The sequence below is a fragment of the Melanerpes formicivorus genome, unplaced genomic scaffold, assembly GCF_026170545.1.
Source record: "Melanerpes formicivorus ecotype bairdi unplaced genomic scaffold, bMelFor1.0.p_v2 SCAF_6, whole genome shotgun sequence".
Taxonomy (NCBI): domain Eukaryota; kingdom Metazoa; phylum Chordata; class Aves; order Piciformes; family Picidae; genus Melanerpes; species Melanerpes formicivorus.
This window is the reverse complement of record NW_027142358.1, coordinates 529,297-551,451: the sequence shown is the minus strand read 5'-3', so window position 1 is coordinate 551,451 and position 22,155 is coordinate 529,297. Positions and strand designations below refer to the sequence as shown.

At 44.3% G+C, this 22,155-nt stretch overlaps 1 protein-coding gene across 1 annotated transcript in view; it reads right to left on the bottom strand.

Moving 5' to 3' along the window:
• The window catches only part of HSPA12A (heat shock protein family A (Hsp70) member 12A), a 71,414-nt gene that overhangs the window by 35,979 nt on the left and 13,280 nt on the right, over nucleotides 1-22,155 (bottom strand). Inside the window, exons 2-5 of the mRNA XM_068139286.1 lie at nucleotides 15,842-15,927; nucleotides 14,720-14,847; nucleotides 4,218-4,404; nucleotides 2,833-2,937 (exon numbers count right to left, since the gene is read on the bottom strand). Coding sequence (XP_067995387.1) covers nucleotides 2,833-2,937; nucleotides 4,218-4,404; nucleotides 14,720-14,847; nucleotides 15,842-15,927 — 506 coding nt within the window. The remainder of the gene's footprint in view (nucleotides 1-2,832; nucleotides 2,938-4,217; nucleotides 4,405-14,719; nucleotides 14,848-15,841; nucleotides 15,928-22,155) is intronic.

The window sequence follows — 22,155 nt, the reverse complement described above, 5'->3', positions numbered from 1 at the left end:
CAGAGCACCAGGAATGGACAGATTACAGTCCAAAGAAACAGCAAATTAATATTGCTTGTCTAATTAGCTTCAGCATGCCCTCATAAATCACAGGGATTTATTTATTAACCTCAACAAAGTATGTAGCCCTGAACAAACAGAACAGCAAATGCAAAGGATTCTACCCAAATACATGCGCAGCGAGGCAGAAAGGAACCTGGGGGTACTGGTTGACAGTAGGCTCAACATGAGCCAGCAGTGTGCCCAGGTGGCCCAGAAGGCCCATGGCATCCTGGCCTGTATCAGGAACAGTGTGGCCAGCAGGAGCAGGGAAGTGATTGTCCCTCTGTACTTGGCACTGGTGAAGCCACACCTTGAATATTGCATTTGGTTCTGGGCCCTCACTTCAAGGACATTCAGGCGCTGAAGAGGGTCCAGAAAAGGGTGACCAAGCTGATGAAGGGTGTAGAGCACAAGTCATGTGAGGAGCAGTTGGTTATTTAGTTTGGAGAAAAGGAGGCTCAGGAGAGACCTCCCTATACAATTACCTCAAAGGAAGTTGTAAGAGGGTGGGTGTTCAATTGTTCTCCCAAGTAGCAAGAAATAGGACAAGAGGAAATGTCCAGGGAAGGTATAGGCTGGGTATTAGGAAAAGTTTGTTTCTCAAAAGGGTTGTCAAGCACTGGAACAGGCTGTCCGAGGAACTGGAGGAGCCACCATCCCAGGAGGTATTTACAAGACGTGTACATGTGGCACTGAGGGACATGGTTTAGTGGTGGATTTGGCAATGTCAGGTTTATAACTGGACCTGATGGCCTTAAAGGTTTTTTCCAACATACAATCATTTATGATTCTATCTCATAGCACAAGAACATGAAATTCACCCCTCCAAAGGGTCAGCACAAAGCCAAACTACCATAGCCTAATTGCAGCTGGTTGGCACACATACAGCAGTTAAACTGTGTAAAACAGAATAAAGGACTTTTGTGCAAAGGTACCTGTGTGGGTCTGGGCAATGGAAGCTGTACATCTGTACCTTGTACAGAAATCCACATAGGGGCTGATATACTGAACCTCAGTGCGGGCAAGTGGCCTGTACAGATCATTGCACTGGCATAATTACACTACTTCCATCAGGGTAGCCAGCTTGTACACCTCAGCAGGTGATCTTTGTGCAGGCTGACAGCAAGACTCAAGTCACCAAAGCATAAATAAGCTTTTAATAATCTCTCTATTGCAAAATAAACCCAGCTCTTCCAACTTCTCTTTGCTTCTATCAGTGAAGACAATGTCAGGTTGGGGCAGGAGATATAGGTAGGTGCCCATCCCATTTTAAGGTGTCAGGTAATGATAGGACTAGGGGGAATGGAACAAAACTAGAAGTGGGGAGATTCAGACTGGGAGTTAGCAAGAAGTTCTTCTCCATGAGGGTGGTGAGACACTGGAACAGGTTGCCCAGGGAGGTGGTGGAAGCCTCAGCCCTGGAGGTTTTTAAGGCCAGGCTGAATGTGGCTGTGAGCAACCTGATGTAGTGTAAGGTGGTTCTGCCCACGGCAGCAGGGTTGGAACTAGATGATCCTTGAGGTCCTTTCCAACCCTAACAATTCTATGGACAATTCTGGACAGAGGGGTAGAATCCAACAGCATGAGATTGAACACATCCAAGTGTCAGGTTCTGTATATTGGCCACAACAACCCCATGCAGTGCTACAGGCTGGGGTCAGAGCGGCTGGAGAGCAGCCAGGCAGAGAGGGACCTGGGGGTGCTGGTAGACGGTAGGCTGAACATGAGCCTGCAGTGTGCCCAGGCAGCCAAGAGGGCCAATGGCATCCTGGCCTGCATCAAGAACAGTGTGGCCAGCAGGAGCAGGGAGGTCATTCTGTCTCTGTACACTGCACTGGTTAGGCCACACCTCGAGTCCTGTGTCCAGTTCTGGGCCCCTCAGTTTAGGAAGGATGTTGACTTGCTGGAACAAGTCCAGAGAAGGGCAATGAAGTTGGTGAGGGGCTTGGAGAAGAGGAGACTCAGGGGTGACCTTATTGCTCTCTACAACTACCTGAAGGGAAGTTGTAGACAGGCAAATGTTGGTCTCTTCTCCCAGGCAGTCACTACCAGAACAAGAGGACACAGTCTCAGGCTGCGCCAGGGGAGGTTCAGGTTGGATGTTAGGAAGAAAGTTCTATACAGAGAGAGTGATTGCCCATTGGCATAGGCTGCCCAGGGAGGTGGTGGAGTCACCATCATTGGAGGTGTTCAGGAGGAGACTTGATGGGGTGCTTGGTGCCATGGGTTAGTTGTTTAGGTGGGTTGGATTGGTTGATGTGTTGGACACGATGATCTTGAAGGTCTCTTCCAACCTGGTTTATTATTCTATTCTATTATGATTCTATTGTGTTTCATAGTGCCAGTTCTTAAACATGAGAGAGAACCTTTCATGAACACAGAACAGTCCATCATCCCAGGAGCAGAAGTGCATGGAACAAGGACAGGACTGTATCAAATTTAATTGCTGAGCTTCAGCTCCAGCACTTGTAAATTTTCTTTTGAAATCAATGTTTTTGCATGAAGGGGAAAAAAAAAAGGCAATAGGAAATATTTAAGCTGAAAAGGAGATATTCAGAATTCACAGGGATACAGTTACCACTAGTGAATCAAGCTTCCTCTGTGTGAGGGGAAATCACTTCAGGCTACTGTGCGCTTTCCAGTCCACAGCCTGCCTAGAGTTTCTATACTGACTTGCTCTGTTTACATCAAATACTACTGAGGTCAAAGCTGGGCAAGGTTAGAAGTGCTAAGCTCATATTTATACCAGTTATAAATACAGGAAAGCTAGATAGGGAAACATTATCCTACCTTTAATGCCTGTTCCTTAAAGAATTGCAGAGCATAAGCAAATATCTCGAGTGCTTTGACTTTTTTGCCATTTGCAGCTGTCAGATCTGTCTCCATAGTAAGATTCTGTATGAAAGAAAAAACAAAACAAAACACAAACCAAAAACCAACCTGGAAGTTATTAAAAGGAAAAGACAAACATGAAACTAATTCCCACTGCTCAAGGGAAGGGAATTCTTTGTGATCCACCTGGTTAGGAAAAAGTGACAGAATTGTTCTGAAGAGGATCTAACTCATCACTTCAGTTTCCTGGAGCATGACATTTGGTGCTTATTTTAGACTTTGTTTTTAAAAGCCCAGCATGCCTACAGATAACTGCATGCAAAGAGAGGAATATGGACTAAATATTAAATAATTACAGTAAGTGTATCTGTAATTAATTGCAACAAAGCTGCACATCGCAAGATGCTTCATCAAAGATGAGTTAAAAGCAGAGAGTTTTGGCTTCCCACCAACACATGAAAGCAGAAAACATCTCCACACACAAAGTACTGGCCAAGCCCCAAAAATCTAGAGTGGATTGAAGACAAAAATATAATCAGTAGGAATAACATCAAATTAACAACATGAGTTGCACTTGCAGTTTTGACAATGAACTCTGGGTAAATCTGCTCCTCTGCACTAGATTTCAGTATGGCTCTCATATTCCATTTCTGCTTTCTGAGTGGATTTATAGAACACACCAACCTCATGTAGACTCCCTAGACAGCTGGGAAACTCAGCAAGGAAAATTAGGACACAAAGATCTAAGGAAAGCAGATATTGAACTTCTAAGATCTAGAGAGAAGGCTGGCAAAATACACTTGCCAAATGCAGTGAGAAGGAAAATTAACCATAATATTAAGAGTTTAATTTTCTTTATTTACTCTCCAAACATAGACATAGAGCTGCCTCTCACCTCACTGACACTCTTTAGGCAAATGTCTATTACTGGAGGCCAAATTGTGGCCTTCTAGTATCTGAAGAGGGCTATAAGAAAGCTGGGGAGGGATGTTTTAGGCTGTCAGGGAGTGATAGGACTAGGGAGAATGGAACAAAACTAGAAGTGGGGAGATTCAGACTGGGAGTTAGCAAGAAATTCTTCCCCATGAGGGTGGTGAGACACTGGCACAGGTTGCCCAGGGAGATGGTGGAAGCCTCATCCCTGGAGGTTTTGAAGGCCAGGCTGGATGTGGCTGTAAGCAATCTGATCTAGTGTGAGGGGTCCTTGCCCATGGCAGAGGGGTTGGAACTGGATGATCCTTGTGGTCCCTTCCAACCCTAACAATTCTATGATTCTACTGTCCACAGCAAGACAGTTTGAATAGCAAATGCACAATTAGCAAGGAGAACTGGTTAATACTTACACCAGTGGTATGTAGTTTCATCTTAAACTTTTCAAAATACAACCAGTGTTTTGATTCAGTGGGATCCAGGTCATGGTAGAAATCTCTTGCTGCATACCCAAAGCTATGAAACTTTCTCTCTGGCGTGAGGAGGATTGTGGTCGGTGTCTTCTGATTGGATACACCTGGATCTCCACCTTCCCATCGTCTGTTCCAACAAGTAAAATAGGTTCAGTAAGTGATACTAATAATTACAGCAACAGAAAAAAAACCCAAACAATACTGTATGGTGAGAAAAACCAATGTGGTGGCAGTTTGTGCAGGCTGCTTTCCCCTCCAAAGATACCAACTTCAGTCCTTGTGATACCAAAATGAAGTGGGTTTATTCACATCCATTTCAGATAATTCAGTACATTTTGCAGTTAGCTGCATCACTTTAAAGGAAATAATCATACTCTGTCTTTCATATGAATACTCTGTCCCCTGAATTAAGCCTTACAATTAACAAGGAAATCAACCATATGTATATAGTAAGTATTGTACAAGGCGAGGGGGGGGAAGGCAGGGCAAGAAGAAAAAAGTAATCAAGTGAGCGCTGCTAATGAAAACTCAAACCTTGAAAATGAGTGGTCTATCTAATTGCCAATCAGACTCCATGAATGCTGATTTGTATGGGCTATTTTCCCCTTTCTGAATTAGGGACCTGTGGAAGTCATCTGAATGCCACCAAGAAGTTGACTAAATTCCTGTTTCTGTCACAGAAGCCTCTCTGAAGCAAGCCAAGCCAGTTCAGCCAACATCTATCTGATCATGTGTCTGATTTCCTGGACACCTGAAACTCTGAAGACATGTCTGCAGACGTGGAGTGCTCTGCCTTGTGCTCTGTACTCACTTGAAGTTGATGGATTTTGTGTTTTAAATGCCTAAAAAATGTAAAATGTTTTTGTCTGTAAAAAACTAAACCCGAATCCCCCAGTCTCCAAACATCTTACAGGCACCAAGAGGTTTCCCTCACTACCACCTACTACAATGGTGAATAAAACTATCCTATCATACACAGGACAGATGGGCAGAGTCCAAGGGCATGAGATTTAACACATCCAAGTGCCAGGTTCTACACATTGGCAACAGCAACCCCACGCAGTGCTACAGGCTGGAGTCAGAGTGGCTGGAGAGCAGCCAGGCAGAAAGAGACCTGCAGGTACTGGTTGATAGTGGGCTGAACATGAGCCAGCAGTGTACCCAGGTGACCAAGAAGGCAAATGGCATCCTGGCCTGGATCAGGAATAGTGTGGCCAGCAGGAGTAGGGAAGTCATTCTGCCCCTGTACTAAGCACTGGTTAGGCCACACCTTGAGTCCTGTGTCCAGTTCTGGGCCCCTCAGTTTAGGAAAGATGTTGACTTGCTGGAACATGTCCAGAGAAGAGAAATGAGGCTGGGGAAGGGTTTGGAGCACAGCCCTGTGAGGAGAGGCTGAGGGAGCTGGGGTTGCTTAGCTTGGAGAAGAAGAGGCTCAGGGGAGACTTTATTGCTCTCTACAACTACCTGAAGGGAGGTTGTAGCCAGGTGGGGGTTGGTCGCTTCTCCCAGGCAACCAGCACCAGAACAAGAGGACACAGTCTCAAGCTGCACCAGGGGAGGTTTAGGCTGGATGTTAGGAAGAAAGAGAGACTGGCCATTGGAATGTGCTGCCCAGGGAGGTGGTGGAGTCACCATCACTGGAGGTGTTTAGGAAGAGCCTGGTTGGAGTGCTTGGTGCCATGGTTTAGTTGATTAGATGGTGTTGGATGATAGGTTGGACATGATGATCTCAAAGGTCTCTTCCAACCTGGTTAATTCTATTCTATTCTATATCAAGATTGGGAAGGTATCTTCAGGAAGACCTGACAAGCACAGACGTACTAAGATGAAGGCAAGCCAAAGCTTGTTTCACAGAATGGATAAGGAAATAAATACAAACACCAAACAGGGAACACCCAGCAGCAGGAATCTGGAGGGGGAGAGTGGGGCATGGTGGGACAACAAGGTCAAATGGTAGAAAGTCATACCACAGAGACAGCTGTAAGCACTCTTGTCTTCTCAGTTTCTTATCACACACAGAATGGAAGAGCAAGAACCTCACCTCACTGCTCCTCCTCACCCCGCATACAAGTACTTTCAGCATGGGAAACAACCATTAACCAGAAAACACTTTCTTAAAAAGGCATCAGTGGAAAATCTGCTTTCTGCTGTCAGACGTAATCACAACACAGCTCAAACAGGAGCCAAGTTAAGATCCCACAGGCAGCTGCATTCATTATTAAACCACATGTTGATTGCTTTTTCCCTAAAGATAGCAAAACACACTTTTGTAATAAACTACTGCCAAGTCCTTGTTCTGAAGCACAAAAAGGTTGCCTTGTTCTGTGGTACTTGTTTGTGTGACATAGGAAGATTAGGGGAGAGGGAAGGGGAAAAAAATAATCTTTTCCATTTCACTCTCAGAAACAGTTGAATTAATTGTAAATCAGTTGTCCTCCAGACCAAGGCAGACAACTGACATGGAAAACTGCAGTCTAAGGGGTTAATACTTGGCAAAATAACCAGGAATAGCATCTTCTAAAGTGCTGGAAACCTTTCAAACCATTCAACTAGATCAAACAGAGAAAAATCTGCCCTTTTTTGCACCAGCAATGGCAGGGAATCACAGCTATGAATTCACTTCAGCATAGAGGGCAATTCCACTGCTCTGAAGGCAGAAACAGTATGATGAGAAGTGGAATGATTTCCACCTTCATTCACTCAAAGAAAGAAACGTGCCTAAACTTTTCTAGTCCTGCTGCTCAGCCCCAGAGCTATTAGCAGTTGGCAAAGGCTCTTCTCCAGGTTGTTTCTTCTAACCTGCAGCTAAAGATGCATGTGGTCAAGTCCAAAACCATTGAGTAGGTGTTACAGCAAACATATGGTTCCAATGTGAAGAAGTTGAGATCCCACAGTCCATGAACAAAAAGCACTGCCTGTTTCACCAGGCTGCTCAATCCCACACACCCTCTGCAAGCAGAGAGGAGACAGCCTGCTATCATTTTTGCCTGGAATCATTAATGATTCATTCTGAGTCACTGGTGGGAAATTCCATAAATAGGACGTGGCCTATAACAATGCTGCTTTATTTTTCATTATGGCTAGGCACATTTTCTCCTCCTGGAATAAGTGCACTTAAAGTGCAGTTTAAATGATGACAAATTGATGCTGTGTGGTATGGGCTGAAATTTTCAAAGTCACCTAGAGAATTGGATGCTCGCTTCCTGATGAGTTACTGATGGAAACTAGATACAATAATTGCTCGGCACGTTCTGAAGTTCTCAGCCTGTATTAGTGTTCAATTACAGAAAGAGCAATAAGGAAACAGAAGGGGAAGTCCAACTTTACCACTGGCAATCAAGAGACTTAAAAATATTCCTGTGTGCCATCTTTTCTAGGGAGAAGCAGCTACAAAGGCACATGCATGGTAACTTCTGAGTGCCCTAGCCACACTGCAGTTAGTGGAGGCTTCTAGTCAGTAGGACTAAGATTTCAACACTCTTATTTGCAGTTTTCTTTCATGGTCCCAATACAGACAAAATAATGGTAATAATGCTTTTGTAGAGGAAAAAAAAATGCCCATTAAGAGCATGGACTAATAAATGCCCAGCAGTACTCTAAATGCATGTGGGAAACATTTTCTCAAAGCAAGGTCAGAGTTCAAAATCTGTTCAAGCAGAACCCAAGGCAGATTTCTGCCTCAGACAGATGAGACCAGGCTGACATAAAGTGGAGCAGCTCGAGAGTGCAGCATACACCAAGCTGATAGCCACAGAGGATCTGACTGTATATGAAAAGCAAAAATAGAGACAAGAGGAAAGTTAGTGTAGAAAGGATCACAAGGTTATACTAAGGTTAGAGAAACACCCTCCCTTACACATGAATCTGGCTAACAGAGCAAAGAAAAGGATCCATGCAGAGTGAAGAGCATTTGATGCAGAGCTGCAGCACAACAATCAAGAAAACAAAGCAGTGGGGTCATGAAAATGTAGCCAAACACTGCTAGGAGTGCGTGTGCAGAAGGCAAGTATGTGCCTGCCAAGAATTATAGTCAAACAGGGAAGAGAAGGAAAAAGGAAAAACCTGAAGGCTGAAATAAAGTTGCACAGAAAAAAAGACCACATTCTCCCTCCTTCCAAGGAGAGGCTGCAATTGGTTTTGTTATCACAGGCATTTTTCCATTGACTTTCTCCACTGGGAAATTCTCACATTCGGTTTGCTGCTATTTAACCAGGAGGCAAAATATGTAAGACTTCCTATAAGTGTACAGGAATCAATGGGAGTTTTCATCTCTTCTCTTCAAAGGAGATGTTATTAACGCGTTCTACAGCACCAAACTCTCTCTTATTAACATCTCTGGCACTGCCCTGCTCACAGAAGGGCTTACTGATCTCATGGCCAGGCTGTTCTCAAGCATTTACTCGCAGACTCACAGTACACAGAAAATACCACTCATCATCACATAGATTTCTACTTTGCAACAAGAGCCAGAAGGTAACCACAACTATCTTTACAAAGCTGTGGGGGACTAGCAAGAGCCATCAGGCATGAAGTATTACCTGAAATTGATAAAACTCTGCCCTGGTGGGACATCACCTTTTCCCAGACAACCTGTGACAGAAGGAGAGGACACAGTCTCAAGCTATACCAGAGGAGGTTTACGCTGGATGTTAGGAAGAAATACTTGCTAGAATGAGAGACTGGCCATTGGAATGTGCTGCCCAGGGAGGTGGTAGAGCCACCATCACTGGAGATGTTTAAGAGGAGACTGGATGAGGCACTTGGTGCCATAGTTTATTTGATTACACAGTATTGGGTGATAGGTTGGACTTGATCACCTCGAAGGTCTTTTCCAACATGGGTAATTCTACTCTATTCTATTCACCTGGAGTACTGTGTCCAGCTCTGGGACTCCCAAGAAAAGAGAGGCATGGACCTGCCAGAGCAGGTCCACAGGAGCACCACAAAGATGATCAAAGGGCTGGAGCACCTTTCCTACGAACACAGGCTGAAATAATTAGGACTGTTCAGCTTGCAGAAGAGAAGGTTTTGAGGAGACCTTATAGCTGCCTTTCAGTATCTGAAGGGGACCTACAGGAAGGCTGGGAAGGGACTGTTTACAAGGGTTTGGAGTGATAGGACAAGGTGATAGGACAGTGATGGTGATTCCACCACCTCCCTGGGCAGCACATTCCAATGGCCAATCACTCTTTCTGGGAAGAACTTCTTCCTAACATCCAGCCTAAACCTCCCCTGGTGCAGCTTGAGACTGTGTCCTCTTGTTCTGGTGCTGGTTGCCTGGGAGAAGAGACCAACCCCCACCTGGCTACAACCTCCTTTCATGTAGTTGTAGATGGCAATAAGGTCTCCTCTGAGTCTCTTCTTCTCCAAGCTAAGCAACCCCAGCCCCTTCAGCCCTCATAGGGCTTGTGCTCAAGACCTCTCTCCAGCCTCATTGCCCTTCTCTGGACACATTCAAGTGTCTCAATAACCTTCTCAAATTGAGGGGCCAAGAACTGGATTACACAGCTAGAGCCATGACTCTGCTGACACTACACTCAAACTTGCCAATATTGTGAGGTGTCCCTGCCCACGGCAGGGGGGTTGGAACTAGCTGATCTTTGAGGTCCCTTCCAACCCTGACAATTCTATGAATAAACCCCTGTGTGTTCATTCTTTCCTGAAGCAGTATCTTCTAAACACAACCATCTTACCCTTCACTGGGACATCTAAAGAAAAGCAGCTTTGTCAAAAGGCAGTCAGAAGCCTGAATGTCTGGCAAAGATCAAGACTAAGTGGGGGGGAGGTGGAAAAAATGTTAGGAAGCAAAGAGGACCCTGCATCATTGGTATGGTTTATGTGAATGTAAACATTCTCGAGTGCAGGGCGGGAAGTTACATTTGCTCTGCTCAAGTATTTGTAAATTATCCTACATGTAAGCCTTGGCATATGCAGAGTTTGAACCTATTAATACCTTCTGAAGTCCCGAGGCCTTGTTATGATATGTATGCCCTTCTTCCCATCAAATGCTATGGTGAGTATTTATGCACAAATATATATATATAAAAAAAAGTATTATACACATTATTTAGTAAGTTAGTTTTAGCTATATTGTCCCCAAAACACAGAAGGGGCCAGGTAGGAAGGGACCCCCAAGGATCTTTTGGTCCAAGGTGATAGTTTAAATGAGAAGGTGCAGCACTCTGTCAAGCAGAGTCTTAAAACTGACCAACGTAGGGGAATCCACTACTTCTCTGGGGATACTATTCCAATGTCTAACTGTTCTCCTTGTGAAAAACTTTCTTCTGGATGACAATGAAAATCTCCCCAGGAGTAACTTGTACCCATTACTCCTTGTCTTTTTCATGTGACTCCTTGTGTAAAGGGAGTCTCCATCACCCTGGCAGCCACTCTTTTTGTATTGGCTTGTGCTAATATGGTCTCCTCTAAGCCTTCTCAAGGCTGAACAAACCCAGTCCTCTCAGCCTTCCCTGACATCAACACACTTTGAGTACTGTGTCCAGTTCTGAGCCCCTCAGTATAGGAGAGATGTTGAGGGGCTGGAATGTGATACTGTGTCCAGAGAAGGGCAACAAAGCTGAGGAGGGGTTTGGAGCACAGCCCTGTGAGGAGAGGCTGAGGGAGCTGGGGTTGCTTAGCCTGGAGAGGAGGAGACTCAGAGGAGACCTTATTGCTCTCTACAACTACCTGAAGGGAGGTCGTAGCCAGGTAGGGGTTGGTCCCTTCTCCCAGGCAACCAGCACCAGAACAAGAGGACACAGTCTTAAGCTGTGCCAGGGGAGGTTTGGGCTGGATATTAGGAAGAAGTTCATCCCAGAAATAGAGATTGTCCATTGGAATGTACTGCCCAGGGAGGTGGTGGAGTCACCATCACTGGAGGTGTTTAGGAAGAGACTGGATGGGATGCTTGGTGCCATGGTTTAGTTGATGAGATGGTGTTGGATGATAGGTTGGACTCGATGATCTCTGAGGTCTTGTTCAACTTGGTTAATTCTATTCTATTCTAACATTACATTAAAAAAACATCAAATCATTCTTAGTATAAAAATACTTTCCATTGTTTGAAATACAGGTAGGAAACGTGAATACTTTCCCCCCCCAAAAAGTACAGTTCCTCCCTTCCAGTTGGAAAAATATCAACTGATTTATTTCATTTATTTTTACACCAGTATCTCCTATAATACCTAACCAGGCCTGATATCACAACCATAAGAAAGAATCACAACTATGCATAAGGAATAAAATATGGTGCTTTGAACCACAAGTAGTAAAACGTCAATTGAGATTTGGAATACACCCTCAGCTGGCCACACAGAACCTAGAGTCCAGTGTCCCAGTTACCTACAGCAGGAAGCCTGGCACCCTGCAAGGAGAATCCATTCTGTCATTTACTGAAGTATGGTGTGAATCCAATGGCAAAATCAGGTCCTAAGGTGAAATTTTGACTCCAAAGATCTTAAAGGACATCCCTAGAAAGAGCAATGATTTCACATAGTAAGGTTCCCACAAAAATTGTAAGAACAATACAGCATACCATAGCCAGCAGGTCGAGGGAAGTGATTTTCCCCCTCTGCTCTGGTGAGAACACACCTGGAGTACTGTGTCTGGAGCCCCGAGTACAGGAAGGATCTGGGAGTGCTGGAGTGTGTCCAGAGAAGGGCCATGAGGATGAGCAGAGGGCTGGAGCTCCTCTTCTATGAGGACAGACTGAAAGAGTTGGGGCTGTTCAGTATGGAGAAGAGAAGGCTTCAAGGAGACCTAATTGTGGCCTTCCAGGATCTGAAGGGGGCTACAAGAAAGCTGGGGAGGGACTTTTTAGGGTGTCAGGGAGTGATAGGACTGGGGGGAATGGAAAAAAAAAAATAGAGATGGGTAGCTTGAGGTTGGATGTTAGGAAGAAGTTCTCCCCCAGGAGGGTGGTGAGACACTGGAACAAGTTGCCCAGGGAGGTGGTAGAAGCCTCATCCCTGGAGGTTTTGAAGGCCAGGCTGGATGTGGCTGTGAGCAACCTGCTGTAGTGTGAGGTGTCCCTGCCCATGGCAGGGGGAGTGGAACTGGATGATCCTTAAGGTCCCTTCCAACCCTAACGATTCTAATACAGCATAGAGGATTTAGACTTGCTCAGGTACAGCTTCAGAGATATCTTGCCTCATTTCATCCAGTCTCTTTAAGAAATTTGTTTAATGATTTTCTGTCCAAAGAGAACAGAAATTGATAAACATAGGTTCTGACTTGACAGTCCTGTAACCCGAAACAGTAACACATGGCCTGTCCTTTGACTTCTAGCTTGATGCAGCTTCCTGCACTGCTCAGAGAACAACAGATGGGTAAGATGCATAAACAGCCTTGAATCATTTCCTGTCCACACTGCTAAAGACAGGTATCTTGGCAAGTGGATAGCATACCATCATCCCAGAACTTCCCTCCCTTTAGATGGGATTTCTCATCATTCAGCTGCATTAGGTCTCTGAAATACTTTGCGACCACATCCAAACTAACTGCGCAGGCAGGCTGCACAATCAATACTGCCTGCAGAGATTTAGAGCTGCATTCAGCTAGCATCTTTGCTTAGAAAAATGACAATATATCACACTGGACTACAGCAGATTAGTCTTTCTGCCCTTTTGTTCTCAGTATTACAGTGCTGCAAACAGTACTTCACCTACTGCTACAGCAGCAGCTTTGGTCAGAGTAACATCCATGGCCAAACTTTTCATGCATTACCTTGTTTATGTCTTGCTCTATATCTATATCTTGGTCTTGTTACAATACATTCATTTTAAAGATACTTCAATAAAAACTGCATAGAGTTTTAGTTGCAAAACTGACAGTGGCATTGAGTGCACCCTCAGCAAGTTTGCTGACAAAATCAAGCTGTGTGGTACAGCAGAGACGCTGGAGGGAAGGGATTTCATCCAGAGGGACACTGACAGGCTGGAGAGATGGGTCCATGACAACCTCATGAGGTTCAACAGGACCATGTCCAAGGTCCTGCAGCTGGGTCAGGGTGATCCCAAGCACCGATATAGGCTGGGCAGGGACTGGCTTGAGAGCAGCCCTGAAGAAAAGGACCTGGGGGTGCTGGTGCATGAGAAGCTCAACATGAGCCAGCAGTGTGCACTTGCAGCCCAGAAAGCCAATCACATCCTGGGCTGCATCAAGAGAAGCATAGCCAGCAGGTCAAGGGAGGTGATTCTCCCTCTCTGCTCCACTCTGGTGAGACCCCACCTGGAGTACTGTGTCCAGATCTGGAGCCCCTATTACAGGAAGGATCTGGACGTGCTGGAGCGTGTCCACAGAAGGGCCACAAGGATGAGCAGAGGGCTGGAGCTCCTCTCCTATGAGGACAGGCTGAAAGAGTTGGGGCTGTTCAGTATGAAGAAGAGAAGGCTTCAAGGAGATCTAATTCTGGCCTTCCAGTGTCTGAAGGGGGCTACAAGAAAGCTGGGGAGGGACTTTTTAGGGTGTCAGGGAGTGATAGGACTAGGGGGAATGGAAAAAAAATAGAGATGGGTAGTTTGAGATTGGATGTTAGGAAGAAGTTCTTCCCCAGGAGGGTGGTGAGACACTGGCACAGGTTGCCCAGGGAGATGGTAGAAGCCTCATCCCTGGAGGTTTTGAAGGCCAGGCTGGATGTGGCTGTGAGCAACCTGCTGTAGTGTGAGACGTCCCTGCCCACAGCAGGGGGGGTTGGAACTGGATGATCCTTGAGTTCCCTTCCAACCCTAACGATTCTATGATTCTAAAAATCTTTTTAAAAAGACTACAAAACATTATACAAATGGTTTGTAAGGCCAATCCTTTAAGGTACTTGCCATAATATTTTTTGCATTGGTGATTTTGATTATATTTAACCAAGAAATAGAATTAAATTAAAAAAACCTACATAACAGCATCTAAAGCCTGTCCCTTACATAGATAGAATGCACGTCTTTTGATTGCTTATTTCCCAGTATCACTGCCTCATTCTCAGAGATGTGATTCAATTTTAATGCTGAAAAGCTAAAATCAGCCATATGAAGTACCAGTTTCTAAAATGCCTGTAACTAAGTGTTGACACACAAGTCTCTGCAAACATGATTCCAAGAGATCCTGGGAAGTGTTGTGTGGAGTTTCTCTCAGTCTCCAAGACAAGGGCATCCTGACTTAAGAATTATCACTGCTCCCTGAACAGTTCTAAATAGTCACTGATCCCTCCTTTTGCTCCTCATCTTATAAACTCAGCAAAATAAGAGAAAGAAAATAATATTTACATTGATTATTAAAGCAAATTAGAATACAAGTGAGATGCAACAAAAATGTCTAACTGTGAGAGGGGTCTACACTGGAGCAACACTAGACAAATCTAGGCACTTCAGGCTCCTGTAGAAAATACCTACAGCTACTGCAGACAAAACCATGTTGTCACAACCAAATACTAAATGCTGCATTGCAGCCCTTACCTCATTACATGAATACATTCTGGCTCCTTGGTGAAGCTGTAGGCGTAGCCACTGGATGTTGTGCCAAAATCAATAGCCACAACAACAAGATATAACTGTTCTACGGCATCATCCGCATCAGAGTCCTTCTGTTAGATAGCAGAAGCAAAACACACAGTGAGTCATTGATGAGAATAACTTTAGGCTGTCTTACCCTTCAGTATTTCATGCAGATCTCTTCAGTAAGGACTTCCCTAAAGCTGCACTTGTGACCAAAGCTGACACCAGAAAGCTGCACATTTCAATCGAGGTGAAAATACAACATACAGCTCAACATATTTGCTGAAGTCTTTTATATACAACCTTCTGAATCAAGAGTTTCCTTCATACTCATTCTTAAGAATAGCTATAATCCTTTATCATTAAAACTTATGGCTAAGCACCAGGCTATTGGTTTGGGGACTGTTGGGGTTTGTTTTGTTTTCCCTTAAACTGATGACCTGAAGAACATGTTTACATCCATCAGTGTGGTATATTTGGGACTGATCAGGTGGGTTTGGGAGTTAATTATATCACAATGTTGAACATGAGGTATTACTACCATTCAAAGCTAATGAAGGCAGACCAACCCAAAATACAGCAACAGCTTTATATCCCATGATAACTATTTCTTTATGAATCATTTACATAACACTTGTTTTGTAAGTGCTATATGCATTACACTCTCCTGCTTGTGCTAGAATGTAGAAAGCTGTTCAGCTGCTTACAGGAGAATTTTAAACCCCCTCCCTGCCTTTTCCCTGTAAACCCACAATCCCTGGAAAGCACAATCAAGAGCAACACTAGAAAGCAATGAGGGGAAATGATTTGCAATTAGAGAACAGGAGATTTAAATTGGATGTCAGGGACAAGTTCTGTACCATGAGGGTGGCAGAACACTGGAACAGGTTGTCCAGAGAGGTGGTTGAGGCCCCATCTCTGGAGATATTCAAAGTGAAGCTCAACAAGGCTCTGGGCAGCCTGATCTAGCTGAGGATCTCTGCTGACTGCAGAGGGAGTTGAACTGGATGGCCTCTGGAGGTCCCTTCCAACCCAAACCATTCTACGATTCTACACAATATATGTTGAAAGAACATTGCTTACCGCAATATGCGATGGAGACAGTGGAGTTATTCCAGGGTCTCCCAAACTCTTGGCTGGTGATGAGTAAGCAGATGTGGAAACTGCATCTGAAAGGAAACAAGAATTCTTCAGTGCTACTAAGCAGAATGAGTAGGACAGGACAGTTGCTTTGCATACTGCTACACTGGTTTCCTATTGTAACAAATGTGCTAAAAAAGAGAAAGTAAATTCCACAGCCAACATGTAAAATGTAATTTTTGCCCTTACAACATGCTAAGACACAACAACTGCAGTTGTGGTGTGAAAATGTTTGTCTGACCTTCATGACTAACTTCCATGCTTTTGACTATTACATTATCAAGTATAACTTTAAGAGTCCCAACTATGTGGAGAAGTCATAGTTGATACAATGGGCTTGAACACCATACACATTAGTGGCCTTAGCTTTAAATGTATGACCTCAGAAGGGCAAATAATTTATGAGATGCAAAAAGATAGACCCATTTCAAGAGAAAAAGAGGAGTTGATACAAATTTGACAACACAGAATAAAGTCGTCATTAGACCATCATGAAGCTTTATTCTGAAACTCTCCCAGGACTGTCTCTGTTTTTATTCTTCACTACACTCTGCTCTGAAACATCTTGCAGCTGTTAACAAAACTGCAGGACAGGATCCAGCTGGGGAAAAAGGAAAGTATTATTAACAAATCATCAAAGAAATATTTCTACCCTGCATACAATACTGAAACTTCATTTAAAGGAACATACCAAACCAGCGACAAAGACTGCAATGAACTATTTGTATTTTTCCTTCTTGTATTTAGCCCGTTGATGATAGAAAAGTAAATAGCTTGTTAAGATAATTAAGCACTGATGACTCAGACAGATTTACATAGAATATGTAACAGAATACAAAATTAACAAGGTTGGAAAAGACCTTCAAGATCATCGTGTCTAACCCATCATCCAACACCATCTCATCAACTAAACCATGGCACTAAGTGCCTCATCCAATCTCTTTTTAAACACCTCCAGTGATGCTGACTCCACCACCTCCCTGGGCAGCACATTCCAATGGCCAATCACTCTGGGAAGAATTTCTTCCTAACAGCCAACCTAAACCTCCCCTGGTGCAGCTTGAGACTGTGTCCTCTTGTTCTGGTGCTGGTTGCCTGGGAGAAGAGACCAATCCCCACCTGGATGCAACCTCCCTTCAGGTAGTTGTAGAGAGCAAGAAGGTCTCCTCTGAGCCTCCTCTTCTCCAGGCTAAGCAACCCCAGCTCCCTCAGCCTCTCCTCACAGGGCTGTGCTCCAAACCCCTCCCCAGCCTCGTTGCCCTTCTCTGGACACATTCCAGCAAGTCAACATCTTTCCTAAACTGAGGGGCCCAGAACTGGACACAGGACTCAAGGTGTGGTCTAACCAGTGCTGAGTACAGGGCAGAATGACTTCCCTGCTCCTGCTGGCCACACTGTTCCTGATCCAGGCCAGGATGCCATTGGACTTCCTGGCCACCTGGGCACACTGCTGGCTCATGTTCAGCCAACTGTCAACCAGTACCCCCAGGTCCCTATGTTCTCCTACGTAGCACTGCAATAGTTTATCAAAAACTAGAAAAGCCACCATGCCCCCTGCCTATGCTCATGGTATGCTCCACCTTCAGACTGAAGCCTTGAGCTTACTGAATTCTCTTATGCAGAATACAAGCTAATTAGATGTAAAGCAGAATTATTTATTAAATCTCCAATTATTAATAGCCATAATAAATATTGAACAATACATTTAAACACATTTGTGTCACCAACTGGGATGCATCATACGATGAAATGCATAGTCATGCATAACACGCAATTTCTAGACATGGCTGACAAGTCAGAGCATTATCCTAAGATGACACAGGAGCTTCTGTGTGAGAAAAGACCTTACAAGTACTTAATGAAGAATTCTGCTCTTCCTGGTAATTAAATATGTGTATTTTTTCCCAAGAAAAATGCAAAAACTCTTCAATAGGCGAAAAAAAAACCCAAAATCTCTCTCTAAATTTTAATGTTGCTCTTCCAATGTTTATTTGTGTTCAAGTTATAACATGTGTGCTCAGCCTGAGCTTCAGAAGCATCTGCAGAAGGAAAATGTTCACATTTCCTATACAAGTTCTTCAAGAATATTCTGTGTTGCTCCTCTTGTAATGAAGTACAAAAAGCCACAGGCCAAATGTGAATAGCACAGAATCTGCTCAGTTCATTAAGACATATTTGGATCAGATGCTGTTACCAGCCTCAGAGGCTGTTAGCAGCCTCCTTTGTGCAATTTCTTCCTCTTTTCAAAACAGATTAGTTTGTGTGCTATTAACATGGCATTTTCCATAGAGAATTTCAGCACAGGAGAAAAATGGGGTGCTAGTTACAAAACACGTTCCTTGCATCCTGCTGTCCTTCCCAACTGGACCTGAACCAATAGTCCATGAGCAGATTAGGGTTGGAGAACCTCTGCTACAAGGACAGGCTGAGTGAGCTGGGGTTGTTGAGCCTGCAGAAGAGGAGGCTCCAGGGAGACCTAATAGCATCCTGCCAGTACCTGAAGGGGGCTACAAGAAGGATGGAGAGAGACTGTTTGCAAAGGCCTGGAGCGATGGGACAAGGGCAGTGGCTTCAAACTAGAGAAGAGCAGATTTAGATTGGGATGTTGGGAATAGGTTCTTTACTATGAAGGTGGTGGAACATTGAAACAAATTGCCCAGGGAGGTGGCTGAGGCCCCATCCCTGGATATATTCAAAGTGAGGCTTGACAGGGCTCTGGACAACCTGATCTAGTAGTTGGGGATGTCACTGCTGACTGCAGAGGGGGTTGGACTGGATGACCTTCCAAGGTCCCTTCCAACCCAGACCATTCTATGACTCTCTGATCGCCCTACTCACTCAACTTCTTTGGAAACTGGTACATTCCCCCCACTTCAGAGGCTGGCTTTGAAGCACAAAAACATAGGCATCAAATCCTCATCTCTGTGTTTTCAGTTTCTTTGTTACCCATTCTTTTTGTTACCTGTTTCAGCGCTCATGTTTCAGTGATCTGTTCTCCAGCCTGTCTTCAGTTTATCAGCCTGGGTATACCTTCAGAAGTTATTTTTAGCTCTCTCAACTCAGAAAATCCTGTATGACACTATACACATGTTTTTGTCTCTCAGCAGCCATTACATAACTTGTGCAATAGTCATTTTCATCCAATGAAGCTGTGCTAACTTGGATGGTTTCTAGGAAGAACTTATTCAACCCAGCTAACTTGTGATAATCCAGAAGTGTAAAATGCATATAGGGACACTCTCTGTATCCACAAGCATAACATTTCTTATTTCTCAGGAAATAATTTAAGCAGAGATCAGATGTCTCAGCTGTTACTAGCTTCCTACTTAGCCATTAGCAGAAAAGACTGCTGAAAACACAAATCAGACTCAGATATATATATATATAAATATCTTTAAAATGCTCTTGGAAACTCATGCATAAAGGCTGGATTTGTGCAAGGGCTAAGTTCTAATCAACTGCTCAGCTTTGCTGGAAGGTTAAGCTCTTGGTGATTTACAAGTATTTCCTGACCAGAGGAAAGAAGTCCTTCCAAACCCATGACAATCCTGCACTGTATTCACTGTTGCTCCTAGAAATGCCCAGGTAAAATAAATAACTCTGAGTCCTATATGCCAGCAGCCTAGAGTTTTGTTGGATCAGGAGAGGAAAACCATGGAAAGCTATACTACAGCTTCTAAAGTAGCAGACTAAAATTTAAACCAAACATATTGTTACAGTGATTCTGCAGAGCACAAGCAGCAGTTGCATTACAAAATCACAGAATTATTGAGGCTGGAAAAGACCTCTGAGATCACTAACTCCAGCCTAAGACCCAACACCACCACATCAGCTAAACCATGCTACCAAGTGCCACATCCAATTTTTAACTCCAGTGATGGTGACTCCACCACTTCCCCGGGCAGTCCATCCCAGTGCTTAATCAACCCTTCTGTGAGGAACTGCTTCCTAACATCCTACCTAAACCTCCCCTGGTGCAGCTTCATACCATGCCCTTTGTCCTGTCACAAGTTGCCTGGGAGAAGAGCCTGACCCCACCCCGACTACAATTTCTTTTTAAGTGGTTGTAGAGAGTGATAAGGTCCTCTCTAAGTCTCCTCCAGGCTGAACACCCCCAGTTCTCTCAGCCTCTCCTCATCAGACTTTCCGTCCAGTCCCTTCCCCAGTCTTGTTGCTCTCCTCTGGACCTGTCCAGCACCTCAATATCCTTCCTGAGGATCCTTCCTTGCAATTCATTTCATGAGACTGCTAACTAAATCCCGTGCAGTAACTGGGGCAGCCATAATTGTCATATTGCAACTCAGCAGTTAAGAGAGGCCCTGACACTGCCAGGGAGTTTTCAGGGCTAATAAGTGAGTAAGTGCAGTTCAGAATACTGAGAAGTTTAAAAGTCCTTTATCAGAGTAGTCAGGATTTACAGCAAATGGTTTGCAAGCCAGTCACCCTGGATTTAATCACAGAGTGGGCTGGGCTGGAAGGGACCTCGAAAGGTCATCCAGTCCAACCCCTCTGCAGTCAGCAGGGACATCCTCAAGTAGATCAGGGTGCCCAGAGCCTCATTGAGCCTCACCTTGAATATCTCCAGGGAAGGGACCCCAACCACCTGCCTGGGCAACCTGTTCCAGTGTTCCACCACCCTCATAGTATAGAACTTGTTCCTAACGTCAATCTAAATCTGCTCTTCTCCAGCTTAAAGCCATTGTCCCTCATTCTGTCACTGCAGGCTTGTGTAAACAGTCTCCCAATCCTTCTTGTAGCCCCCTTCAGGTACTGGAAGGTCACTAATAGGTCTCCGCAGAGCCTCCTCTCCTGCAGGCTGAACAACCCCAGCTCCCTCAACCCGATCTTGTAGCAGAGGTACTCCAACACCTCATGGCCCTTCTCTGGACCCACTCCATCAGGTCCATATCCTTCCTATATTGAGGGCTCCTAGACCTGCACACAGTACTCCAGGTGAGGTCTCACCAGAACAGAACAGAGTGGCAGAATCCCCTCTCTGGATCTGCTGGCAATGCATCTTTTGATGCAGCCCAGGATGCGATTTGCCTTCTGGGCTGCAAGCTCACACTGCCTGCTCACACCCAGACTTCTTCTAACAGGCAGTGAAATAGTTGTAAAAAGCAAATGAAATTATGAAATGCATGACATTATATTATCTACCTTATCTAAACTGAAAGGTGTTCAAATATACATGTCCGTGGTTTAATATTTTCTTGAGTTAGGGGTAAATAATGTGCATGTTTACAAAGGCAGTAAAGGCACAGATATTCCAGCACACCTTAAAATCTCTTCTTTCTGAAGATTTGAAAGCAAAGAACATATTCTGTTCCAAGCCAGAGAATGGGAAAGGGACTGCGAAGAACCTGACTTGTAATCATGCAGCAACAACAGCTAAAAAAGAAAGCATTATGAATAGAAAAAGAATACCTTTATGAATAAATCACACTTCTTAACAATTTAAAAAGAAGTCCTGCATAGTATCAGGGTATTTGGAACAGTTCTTACCAGCAGGATGACTTAGTAAGTCTTCTGTAATGAAACAACATAATTGTGCCACTCAGAGCTCAAGTTGCAGCTTTATCTCCCACGTTTACTGAGGATCTCTTCTGTGTCAAACTATGCACCAGGAAAAAAACCATAGAGCTAAACAGCACCTGCTAAACACACATTTAATTCCTGACAAACTGCACACTAAAATAAATGGAGGAATCTGATCTGGAATCCAAATTAAAGTAAGTCTGCAAACATTTGCACACACATTATTCAAATAATCTTTTTCTAGAGCTGATGCAAAATCCCTGAATATAAATTCTTCAATTTCCTTATGAAATAATAATATGAACATGAACCTGAAACATAACTGTCCACATCAGGCACTTGGACCATTCATGTGTGTAGGATGAATTTGATCACACTGCTACAATTTAGTCTGACTTTAGTCCTAACCTAAGCAATTGCCAAAGAACACCCTGTGCCTTTTCAAGGTGACCAGATGGGGAAGGGAACAGAGAAGACTCACACTTCAGCATTTATTTTTTCCCCCTAAACATTCAAAGGGTCCTATCCCATTTGCAAATCCCCAGACAATTATAGGATTGGTGAAACTGTGAGATCAGCAGATGCTGAACTAATAATGAATCCTGCCCATTATCATATTAGCTGCAAGTGCCGGGTTCTGCACATTGGCCACGACAACCCCATGCAGTGCTACAGGCTGGGGTCAGAGTGGCTGGAGAGTGGCCAGGCAGAGAGGGACC